The sequence below is a fragment of the Oryx dammah genome, unplaced genomic scaffold (genome assembly GCF_014754425.2).
Source record: "Oryx dammah isolate SB20612 unplaced genomic scaffold, SCBI_Odam_1.1 HiC_scaffold_2, whole genome shotgun sequence".
Lineage (NCBI taxonomy): Eukaryota > Metazoa > Chordata > Mammalia > Artiodactyla > Bovidae > Oryx > Oryx dammah.
Window position 1 is genome coordinate 45,016,548 of NW_024070186.1, and position 12,555 is coordinate 45,029,102.

The 12,555-nt window shown below is 41.0% G+C and overlaps 1 protein-coding gene across 1 annotated transcript in view; it reads right to left on the reverse strand.

The window, feature by feature from the left end:
- Nucleotides 1-1,217: 1,217 nt before the first annotated feature.
- PLCH1 (phospholipase C eta 1) overlaps nt 1,218-12,555 on the reverse strand; it is a 252,056-nt gene continuing 240,718 nt past the window's right edge. The window contains exons 19-23 of the mRNA XM_040247343.1: nt 11,479-11,563; nt 9,403-9,549; nt 9,099-9,178; nt 6,783-7,137; nt 1,218-4,355 (exon numbers count right to left, since the gene is read on the reverse strand). Of these exons, the coding sequence (XP_040103277.1) occupies nt 2,284-4,355; nt 6,783-7,137; nt 9,099-9,178; nt 9,403-9,549; nt 11,479-11,563 (2,739 nt within the window). The 3' untranslated portion in view covers nt 1,218-2,283. The remainder of the gene's footprint in view (nt 4,356-6,782; nt 7,138-9,098; nt 9,179-9,402; nt 9,550-11,478; nt 11,564-12,555) is intronic.

A 12,555-nucleotide genomic window follows, 5' to 3' on the forward strand; every position in this document is an offset into this window, starting at 1 on the left:
GTACTGATGCTGCTGCTGCTGCTGCTAAGTCACTTCAGTTGGGTCCGACTCTGTGCGACCCCATAGACAGCAGCCCACCAGGTTCCCCCATCCCTGGGATTCTCCAGGCAAAAACACTGGAGTGGGTTGCCATTTCCTTCTCCAATGCATGAAAGTGAAAAGTGAAAGTGAAGTCGCTCAGTCGTGACCGACTCTAGCAACTCCATGGACTGCAGCCTACCAGGCTCCTCCATCCATGGGATTTTCCAGGTAAGAGTACTGGAGTGGGGTGCCATGGCCTTCTCCAACTCAAGTACTGAAGAAGATGCAAAAAATATGACTGTTGGCCTTGATCTCTATATCACCTGCCTCTGTTGCATCAATGCCACTCTCTCAGCCACACCTATTCCAGATAACCAACTGATGGAAAAAGAGAGATCCTGAACTCAAGTCAAAGACAGTTTGTGATCACGGCCACATTACAGTCTCTCAGGAATGACTCTGAAAGAATAGGCATAGCCACAAAGAGACTTTCAATAACCAGGGAGACAGAATGGCCTATTTTCCAAGTGTCGATCAGTTTCTCTCCTTGCTAGATTCACTGCTTGCGCAATGGACTAATGAGCAGTGGCCATGGTGGTAGGCTCAGATCCTGTACGCGATTCCAGAAGCAGGGACTCCATGGAGTCCTGGCTTAGGAGTAAGAAGCAGCTGCAATGCCAAGAGGTGGCGGCAGGAACTGAAGGTGAACAGGAGTTGGGTGGGCACCGGGCTGGGATCACCACCATCGAGGTAGTGAAGCACAGGATCCAGGTTCTGCAGCAGCAGGCTGATGAGAGAAAGCAGGACCCAACTGCTTTCCTCTCCAGTCTCCCCCCACACAGCAAAGCTCCAGGTGGTCTAATTTGTCAAACACAGCCTCTTGCCGGCATTGAGGCTTACCAACTCCTCTCCTGCCATGGGCAGGATTTGGGAAGGATTTTTAAACTTGCAACATCATCACCAAATGCAAAGCAACTCATTCCATTTCCATTTCTTCTCAAGTCACCTTGCAAATACGGTCTTGAAAGCAGAGTGAAAACACTCAAGGACATAAAATGCTGCTTAAAACTGTCCCCATAGAAGTGATCTCTTCTACTGCAAAGAGATGAAAAGGCAAATATTTCCAAGAGCTCTGGGTTCCCTACTCAACAGTCATCACATGAACTACAGTTTGGAAAAAAAAAAAAATCACCAAGTGTTTAAAAATCTCCTTTAATTATATTTTCATGAATCCCAAGAAGAACATCATTGCAGTTAACATTACAAAAAAGCAAAGAGGGACGTCTGAACATGCAATAAAAAATGGATTCACAGTGAAAATAATGTATGTTGGTACTAAAATAGAGTTACTTGGCTCCCTGAAGGGAAAAGGTTTCTTCTAATTATCTATATTCACTTGGGTTTTAGCATGAGAAAATATTTTTTTCTTGAAAGCTTTGGGAAGTTTTCAATTTGTGCTACTGTCATTGTTAGCATCTGCTGGAAGTCCTTCATCCTGAAAGCCATTATTTGCAGCCTATAATTTAATCAGAAAATTAAAAAATACAACAAATAGCTTGGCAACTGTGTTCTTGTTACATACAAAGCCATTAGCAAAAATATGTAACAAAATTTATGTAAAACAAACAATTTTGTCCTTATATACAGAAGTTTGCTTTATTCCTCAGTTCCTCACACCCGGCTCTAAAATGAGAGGGTATGGTGGTGGGGGAGGGCGGCTACGCATCTCCTCTGAACTCTCCTTCTGGGTGGGGTAGAGAAATCTTGAAAGGTAAGGTAGGTAACTTTTTAAATCTTCTTTTAACTGAGTTATAAAAATGCATCTGAGCTTCTCAATAAAGAAGGAAAACTAGGAAAGATGGTAATGGCTTTAAAATAAAGAATTCATCCCTTTGTCCTTTGTAAAAATCTCTTAGCAGAGAGTAAAAATGACTACATTTGTGACCGTGAGCTGAGAGCACAGAGTAAAGAGCGTCTTGGTGAAACACAGAACCCAAACTGCTGAGAAGTTTCACATCTAGGCATGCACCTATATCATACCAACAGAGTTCACACCTCAGGGAGGGAAGATCAGAGGTACACAGGAAATGTCACCCGGGTCTATATACAAATGCAAAAAGAACACATGGAGTCAAAAGGAGGCTGTAATACGAGTTTAAAAATACATCTGAAAATCATCTCAAAGCCAAGGACCATATTTCCTGAAAACTCAGACATTCTACAGAATATCTTATTAACAGCGAAAATGCAGCTTTATGTAATTCACAGTCTCAAAAGAAAATAAATTTCTGGTTTATCATCACTGCTGGGTTCGGTCTGCAGAACAGAATGATGTGAACAGAACCTGTCGGCGTGGCCGGAGCGCAGGGCTGCACATGCGCCCTCGGGTATCCCGCGGCCCTCCGTGCTGCCGCCCTTGGCGCTCCGCAGGTAGCCCGCGATGTAGGAGCCGGTGGAGTGCCGGTTCCCTGTGGGTGCCGGCGCACACGGCTTGCTTCGAAGAACCACTCCTCCCACAGTGCTGGGGTTCACACTCTTCTGCCTGTTGGCTTCCTGCTTCTCCTTGGCACGACTGGCAATATTGCGCACTCTGCTCTGACTTCTGGATGACAACTTTCTGACCAAGGCCCTGGGGAATTGATTGGCATCTTGCTTGGAGTACAGCACTTGGCAGCCATCTTCCTGGTCAAAGGACACAAGTTTCCGCAGCTGCTCGGTCAGGGCATCCATAGGCTCTAACGACTTTGTTTTTACAGTCATACCCTTCTTGTCTCTGATGCCAGTGGTAACGAAGCTCTTACTAATACACTGGTACTTGCTTTCGAAATTACAGGCGATGTCCTCTGACGTTAAGTCCCCCAGACTTTTGGATTTGCAAGGACTGGACAGCTTCAGAGCAGAGTGTGTGGACTGCTCCGGGGCAGGGGCATGCAAGTCATGAGCACAAGGCAGGGGCCCGGAGGTCTGGTTCGTTTTTGCATCTGAATTTGAGAAGTGGTTATGCATAAACCCAGCACCCTGATAGGCTAGATGAGAAATATTTTGATTTTTGACATCTTGAGTACTGTTGAATATTTCAGAGACAGAAGGGTGGAGAGTCTCTTTACAGTAGCCATTTCTCAAGCCTCTTTGAAAATGGTCCACTGCATCTGGACTGTATTTCACTTTTAAAGGAGAAGTGAGGTGACTTGTGCCCTCACTCCTATATTCATAGGTTGTTAGGGACAGATTTTCTGAGTCTCCATCCATTTCTACGAGACTGCTCTCCCCAGAATTTAAACTGAGAGTAGGAGCAGCTGTTACACCTTCCAGTGTCAAGTCAGTGGAAGTGGCAGGGCTGGGGTTCTTCAGGATTTCCCAGTCTTTTCCATGGGTGGAACTTTCTGGTAACCAGCAGTGAGAAGACCTAGAGGACCGAGGCAGGTTGTTCTCTACGGCCCCAGTCATGGCCTTCCCAGAAAGGTCATTGTCTGGTTTAGTTTTAGAGACAGGAGTGCAGACAGTCTCACCAACAGCTGTGTGTGTTGAACATTCACAGGTCTCGTGTCCGGAGAATGCAGTCTGCTCAGGAGATGAGCACAGGAAGGATGACTTGGGTTTTCCATTGGAAAAGCCAGGCTTGAAGGGCATTTGTAGGTCCATGGTGGGCACAGGAGGATGGCCCGACATCACACTAGGGCTCTGAAGATGAGAAACAACTGTAGGGTGAGCCTGGTCACTGGTCTCATCGAACTGGCCAATCAGTGCCGAGATGGAACTGCCAGGCTCATTCTCATTTGTTAAAGTGACATTGTCAATAAGGTGGGAAATTTCACTCTCCTGGAGAATTGCTGTGGAATGTAAGTCGGGTGCATCAGAACAGAGTGTAGAGACGTCTGACAGAGAAAAGGATGTTGCAGCTCTGCCCTTATCCCAGTTACCTTCCAGCTTCTTAATCTCCAGATTGCTTTGAGAAAGGATGCTTCCTGACAACGTGCTTTTCCCTACCACGAAGCCCCCAGCATTCCCATTTTCCTTGGTTTTCACACCACATAGATCTTTTGATGGGCTAACTGCAGGATCACAAGCCAAATGCTGCCTTGGAGAGAGGGACCTGCTGAGGCATTGATGTTGCCAGCAATCACTTAACACGTTTGATTTGGTCCTTCCACCCTTTGGACCTGGCACTAACTGTTCTGTGATTGACAAGTTGGTAGTAGAAACAGCAGAGTTCCCTTGGCTGATGTCTTTGTGGATGAGAGCGCTGGAGGAAGAGGATAACTTTTTGTTGAAATTTGGAAAATGCTGGTCTTTTACACTTGCCTTCCCATCTATTCTGGCATCCTTATCTTCTGCTGAATGAAACAAACAATATTTTAAGTGACATATATCACTTTATGTAGGACCTGCAAACACTCATGTTTGCCTTCAGACAGACAAATGGAAAATGTAAATCTGTTACATTGTGACAGAATCATGGATTGCATAGATTTGCAACAAAGTGTCTGTGTGATGGATAAATGGTAAAATATATTTATATAGTTTCACTGGAGCTTCCCTTTGAATAGCTATTACATCAGCTAAGGATGTAATATTCATTGTTAAAAAAAAAATGTCAATGAGTTACCATACTTTTACAGTGAAGATTACCTTAAGTTGTTTCCTATTCAGATTTGTACTACACAGAAGCATGGCAATAAAAACAGAACAAGACAGCTCTGTTAAACAAAGTATTGTGGTACCTGTAAGCAAGATACTGTAAACTTTCAAAGTCATACATGTGCTAGTAAAAAACAAACAAAAAAACCCACAAATCATTTTGAAAAACATTTTGGCAAAAGACTAAAATTTGACCAATTAATTTCTAAAACAAATTGGAAGTGCAATAAATGCATTAGAATATCAATATCTGTTGACTTTAAAATGTAAAAATAAAGACTTGGTCATCAATTCTATGCCATTGCTAATATCTAATTTCCCATTGATCATATTTTTTGGAGTTTAAATACATAAATTTCATATTTCATTGTCCCCTAAAAGAGGCAGCAAGATCTTAGGCACAAGAAGGAAAACTTTAAAAAAATACACAATTTAAATTAATTCAGGGTACCCCCCTGTTTAGTATAGTGTTAAGACAATATGAGGTGTGCTAATATTATTAATTACATTATTTTAATAGCATTTTATGCTTTCAGTTATGAAAATTGAAAAAGAATATGCTTAACTTATTAACTATTTTCCTAACTAAAAAAATCATCATAAAAACTTGATTAACCCAAAAATTATAAGGAAAAATATAAATATTATATGATGTTACCACTCAGATAGACACTGTAAGCTTTTATAAAATTATGTATACAATTCTGTATTCTGAATTTTTTCCACTTAATTTTTCTTCTACATGGTAACTTGAATCATTGCATGGTTATGTATTGCTCTATATTTAGAAGTTTTATATTTATATATTACTAAATATATTATGCTCTCTATATATGAATAACTTATATAAAGTTCCTGTTTTTTAAATCCAGGAAAGAAATATCAACTATTGCTTTCTAACTCACCTAAACAGTATTAGCATCTTAATTGTGGTTTTAACAGGATTAATCATTACCATTTTTTGCTTTATTTCCCTCCCCAAATGGAGTTTATGTTTATTTATAGTTTACTTCCCCCAAAGTGGAGTTTTAAAATAAATTTTAAAGCATGTATTTCATCTCTTCTCCAATACTACTCTTGGCAACATTTCAAACATTAAACTCCCCTTTTCTCCTTCAAAGAAGCCATTGAAAAATTGATTTGTCCTCCTATCATATCTGACAACAAAAATCAATACAAAGTGGTATTCATGAGAAAAGAGATGACTGAAATTAGGCTGCATGATGAAAGAATTTTGCTAAAAGAAACAAGGATCACCTTCTACTGTATGAGGTGATTCTGATTTAATTAAAACTTATACATTGCAGAGACATCAAAGGCATACAGTTTTGGCACTTGAATTATCTAAAATAGGGTGAGGGAGGAGTCACTGATACAAGGACAGAGCTCTTCGGTACCGTGTAAAACAGATACCACTCGTTATCAAGTTCTCGATATGAGTGAACTATTATGCTCAAATTAGAGGAAAAGATAGGTAACACCTGGCCCCTGTGCCTGAGGCGTTTACAACTGGACAGGAGCTACAATCATGCTTCCTTCCCTGCCCACATCCAGGGAAGGGAAACAGGCCACAGGAAAACATCAACTAAGCTCCCTCTTGAGGAAGCAGAGATTTCTCAAGTGAAGAAAGTGGCTTACTTTAACAGCTGGCATTTCCTCTTTCTCCATAAACATTTCCAATTGTGGAAACGTTGCATAGTGAGAAAGAAATACAACTAAACTACACCTCAGAAAAGTCAATATAATTCTATTCCTTCTCAGAAAATCAGTAACTATGGTACCCACTAAGAAAACCATGCTCTCTGCTCATATTTTGCTGGTTTCACTGCCCCTCTGTTGTACCTCACAGACCCATACACTCTCCACCATCACCTCTGGCCCCTCACTGTCAACTTCAGATGCCAATGTTATTTTGAGGCTGTAGGTGACTAGGAAATTGCTCTTCCAGCACCCTCTCGCCAAAGTTTAAAATCTGGTCTAAAAGGTAACACTGTAATGTAATTACCTATTTTTCAGAATATTTTACTTTGACTACAAAATGCCAACCATGTGATCGTGGTAATTAGGGACACCAAAATGTGTCTTAAAATGGTGTATTCTCAGAGAAACTTAAAGCATCTTACCCTGAGAGTTTTCCTTTCCTTCAGTGTCTTTTGCAGTTTCAGATACAGGCAGCGACAGAGCCCCAAGAAGACTTCTGTCAACAGGCATAGAGACAGGGCGCGCTTGCAGACTCCGCGTGGTCCTTCTCAGGACCCCATCTTGATCTCTTGCAACCTCAGAAACAGAATCCTTCATCTCTACCATTTCTTGGAAGCCCATTTTGCTCTTTTTTCTGCCTTTGGCCGGAGCGCTGGCTGTGCGTCGCAGAATCTTATCTCCAATCGATCGCTTCCGAATGTAATGGCAAGTGTTTTCTGAAGAATTGTGTCTGGGATTCTTATTGAACAGCCCCTTCAAACCTTGGAGCTGTCTGTTCTGAAGACACAAAAGGACCAAGCAGAAGTTAAGCAAATACCACTGTGTCAACCGCTTGCGTCTCAAGTAACAGCTGCATGAAAAATGGATAGAAAACGAAATCTCACAGCCACTGAAGAATATTCAAACCAAGAAAACGGCAGCACACAGCACGCTTGCACTACGTCATGCATGTCTCGTCAACCTGACTGTGGGAGGAAGGCAGCCTCCCATTTTCACAATCAAGCTTGCCCACGAGTTTCCTGCCCAAAGAAGGTAGGACAAGGTGGTAGGAAGAGTTTCCACAGTGAACAGACTGTTATGAACTTGAGCCGCCTTAAAGCAACAGATGCAAGTTTCAAAGTGGTAAGCAGGACGATGGAGCAATGTGAGAGAGCATGCCGCCATGACCACTGATAGAAACGCGCCAGCCAGAACCAAACACCATGCTGAGAAACTACCTTTGTAGCTCCTAGAAAGTGCAATATAGTGTAACTGGGGTTGAGTATTAAAGGGCTCCACTGCAAGGGGGGAGAAAAGCACAACAAAACACAATTGGGCCTCATTCAAGAAGGTTGCACAAATAAAACCAGAAGATGATACAACACGTATGCTCTGTAAACCCTTTCTCCCACTTTGAATTCTTAGTTGCAGGTGTCATTCATTGCTCAGTTCACTACCACCACATTGTGGTTTGTGCATCTCAACCCAAACACACCTTGAAGGGAATAAATGACTTATGCTACACATGGACATTTACTTAGGAGAGAGAACACAAGCCCTACAGGACACAGTCTCTTTCCTGTTATTTCTGGCTCAAGTTTTAAACAAATTCTGAATTTTATTATTTCCTTCAAGCATGTGAAATGCTAGAGATGCTGCGTAGGTCACCTGGGATTCCTAAGAAATTCAAGAATCACTTTTGGATAATTTACATTTGTGTATGTTTAGGCCAGAGGAGAGATCTCAGCAAGCAGCACAATCTAGGACTGAACACAAAACATAAAACTTTACCACTCTTAGAAATTAGGATCCTCACCCCTCCCAACTGACGAATGTGAGAATAAACACATACTTCCTATTTCCAGGGCAAATTGGTCCATTCCCTACCAGTCAGATTGTCGTCTTTTTAATATTAATATTAGCTGACATTTCTGAGCATTTACTATGTGCCAGGCAGCTTCTTAAAGTATTTATGAAGTAGGTACAGATAAGGAAGCAGAAGCACAGAGAATGTATAAACCTTTGGAGGAGGAGCCCCAGACTATGCTGACCTTCTGATAAAGAGCACTGGACACTCCTGGGCCCGAGCCCCTCCAAATCACACCTAGTCCTGAAAGTTGTTCCAGTCACTAAATCCCCAGTGACTTGGCATTACCAGACGAGAGCCTATTGATATGTAAACCTCAAGTGAGCTCCGCAGTGAAGAAACTGTCATTGGGAGAGAGCCAGAAGACACTGGTATGGTCTCTTCCTTTTAAGTTCAGTGGGTGGCTTTTAATTCATTCATGATTTTTAGGTTTCCAGTTAAATACATGACACTTGAATGAATGCATCCTGCCTAGAACTGGCTGGGATCACAGCCCAGTTAGTACAGGTAATTCAAACATCTGAGACTACATTTCCAACTGCAGCCAGCTGAGTCTTTTTTAAGGATTATAATAAAATTCAAACATGTAACTCCAGCTTTACTGTTTTAGTCAAATGATTGCCTGAGAGAGTAATAGTTTTCTCAGTTCTGTTAAGCCCACAAGGGCCACTGGGTGGAGGGGACATGTACACACCCCTAAACAGAGGAAGGAGCGCATGAATGGGACCTCAGGGCAGGAGAGCACATGGAGCACGGCGTGGGCTGGCCTTCCTAGAGCTTCCTGTCAAAGAATTTTGTCGAGGTTTGTGTTCCTTTTATGCAATGAATTAAAAACTTTGTTAGGGACCATATTATTGTTGCATGTGACTTTAAGCCCTGTGGTCATTCTCACCTTTCCATAGATTTCATTGATTGTTATGTGGACAAATATAGATGCTTCTGTCAGTCCTTCCAAGTAGACATGCCGGTAGCCTGATAAAAGAGGAGAAGTAGTTACCTTTTAGTTGAACTCATGTTTGACTTTTCCATGGGTGAAATAGAATTAAATACCTGACTTGACAATAGTTATAGTAACACTCACGTTATCATATAACACATACTTTATATATCATATATGCCATGTGTCATGTATATTGCATATCACATCTTCCAAAGAACAAGGAATGGTCTAGAGAGAAAAGTTCAGCCAGAATTACCAGGCACCAAGCTGCTGAAGGTCACAGTTCTTTGCCCAACAAAGTCTCGTCCAATTGGATCATGATCCCACACGAGGAACCGGACCAAAGCTATTTCTGGCATGTGTACTGTAAATGTCAGGGTTTCTTCCCATACAGGGTTAAATCCTGAGAGAAATAGGAAAAGACAAATTGAAAAAGCAAAAGGGGTTGGCTAAAAATGATTTAGCAGCAACATCTGCAAAGCAGACAGTGAAAATTGCTTGCAATGGTTATTAAACTGGTGAAGACAACAGAGCCACCCCAGGATGCCTTACTGAAATAAAGCCTTGGAACTTACCCCCATTGCTAGAAAATAATTGGTAAGAAAATTGCCTGTAAATTATTACATCAATTCTAATAATCCTTGAAGCAAAACTGCATTGTAGAGAAGGCTCTTCTAGGCAATATTTAAAATGTTACAGTAAGCTCAAAAAGTATCTATAGTAGTGAGCTAAGAATAATGTTTTAGCGAAAACAATAAAGAATGATTCCTCTCCCCCACCCCTACCTCACCCCAATTAAGTGATGCTTCTCACCCGCCAAAACGTTGGCTGTTATCATCACCAGCAAGCATTCTGTAAGGTTTCAGTGTTATTGTACAAATGTTGTTGTCACTGTTTAATTTTTCACTTGTGTCCAACTCTTTCATGACCCTGTAGGCTGTAGCCCACAGGCTCCTCTGTCCATGGGATTTCCCAGACAAGAATACTGGAGTAGTTGCCATCTCCTTCTCCACGGGATCTTCCCAACCCAGAGACTGAACCCGTGTCTCCTGCACTGCAGGCAGATTCTTTACCGCTAAGCCACCAAGGAAGACCCACTGTACATATACTATCCTATTTAATTCTTATGGCAATCCTCTAAGGGTGGTAGGGCAGAGGTTCTTTCCCTAATTAATGAAAAAATATATATTACTTACTCTCAAAAATATGTAACTCTTAAAAAAATATACAAGTACCCATGCTCATTTTTAACACAGGAAATATAATGCTTATGTTATAGTTGAGAAAACAGATATTCAGAGAAAATAATGTGTCTAATGTCATACAACTAGTGACAGAGCCAAGTGAGATGAGGCACTGTTGATTCCCAGTGGCATCTCATGAAGCAAGACCTTAATACAAGAAAGATGATATATTTTCATAGGTACTGAAAATAAATAGGAAAAGCATATAAGTCTATAAGCCAAAAACATTTATTTGTTGGTAAAATTCTCTCAGATAAATTAATCAAATAGATAAAAATTCAAGTACTCTGTAAGTTTGTTTTTTTCTAAAATTGAAAATTAGTGATATTAAACATATGTTTTAAGGAGGCATCAGCCACTTAACCCTAATACCTTAGTTAATGAAATAATTAAGGAATGAAAATCATTGAGATGTCCCTCCTGAACAAGAGAAAACATACTTTTTGTTGATTTAGTGATGACATCTCAATTACTTCTGAGACTAAAACAATTCATTGAGCACAGGTAGGAAAATGCAGTATGGGAACCTTACTTACTTTAAGCATGTTATTTCCTAAGTAACAAGTTTCTGCTACTCTTGAACCCTCAAATCCCTTTCTTTAAACTCCTCTGAAAGCCTGTTTCAGTTCAGTTCAGTTGTTCAGTGGTGTCCAACTCTTTGCGACCCCATGAATCGCAGCACACCAGGCCTCCCTGTCCATCACCAACTCCCGGAGTTTACTCAAGCTCATGTCTATTGAGTCGGTGATGCCATCCGACCATCTCATCTTCTGTCATCCCCTTCTCCTCCTGCCCCCAATCCCTCCCAGAATCAGGGTCTTTCCAATGAGTCAACTCTTCACATGAGGTGGCCAAAGTATTGGAGTTTCAGCTTCAGCTTCAGTCTCTCCAATGAACCTCTAGACTTTCTCTTTCTACCCCTTCTCTAGGCGGTCTTCCCAATGCAGGGATTGAACCCAGGTCTCCCACATTGCAGGCAGATTCTTTATCGTCTGAGCCACCAGGGAAGCCCACACAGACACGTTTTTCCTTTTTGGTGCAAATTCTACCTCTAAAGCATCTTTATTAAAAGTGAACAGAGATCTTACCATTGTCATCTACCACACGAGTTTGATCTTTAGAACAATCTACCGGCAATCCAATAATTTCAACTTCAACAAAAGGATCGATGATCTATAAAAAGATTAAAAGCATTAGTTATTACCACTGACACATTTCTACACATATGTTAATTGAAGAATATTAGCCAAAATGTCATATATCAACAGCAATCCACTTAGGTCCTTACTAAGAAAGAGAAATTGTATCAGGTGCAACAGAGTCAGATATGAGGCATGAAAGAAAAAAGATTACATTGTTATTTACCAATATCTACTAATGCTACACAAACTTTATCCAATGAATCTATGACTCTAGTTGAGGTTATGTACCCAACAGAAATGAGAGCTTCTGTCTATGCAAAAATGCTCAGAGCAGCTGAATTCATAATAGCCACACACTGGAAACAAACTAAATGTCCATAATGAGTTAGATGGATAAATGGTGGAATATTCATTTAATAAAATTACACAACAATGAGAAGATAACAAAGTTCTCTACATAACCAAAATGTGGAACAAGTCATAAAAGGGTATATATATATTTAAATATATAAGTGAAAAAGAACTAAAGAGCCTCTTGATGAAAGTGAAAGAGGAGAGTGAAAAAGTTGGCCTAAAGCTCAACATTCAGAAAACGAAGATCATGGCATCTGGTCCCATCACTTCATGGGAAATAGATGGGGAAACAGTGGCTGACTTTATTTTTGGGGGCTCCAAAATCACAGCAAATGGTGACTGCAACCATGAAATTTAAAGACACTTACTCCTTGGAAGGAAAGTTATGACCAACCTAGATGGCATATTCAAAACCAGAGACATTACTTTGCTGACTAAGGTCCGTCTAGTCAAGGCTATGGTTTTTCCAGTGGTCATGTATGGATGTGAGAGTTGGATTATAAAGAAAGCTGAGTGCCAAAGAATTGATGCTTTGAATTGTGGTATTGGAGAAGACTCTTGAGAGTCCCTTGGACTGCAATGAGATCCAACCAGTCCATCCTAAAGGAGATTAGTCCTGGGTGTTCATTGGAAGGACTGATTTTGAAGCTGAAACTCCAATACTTTGGC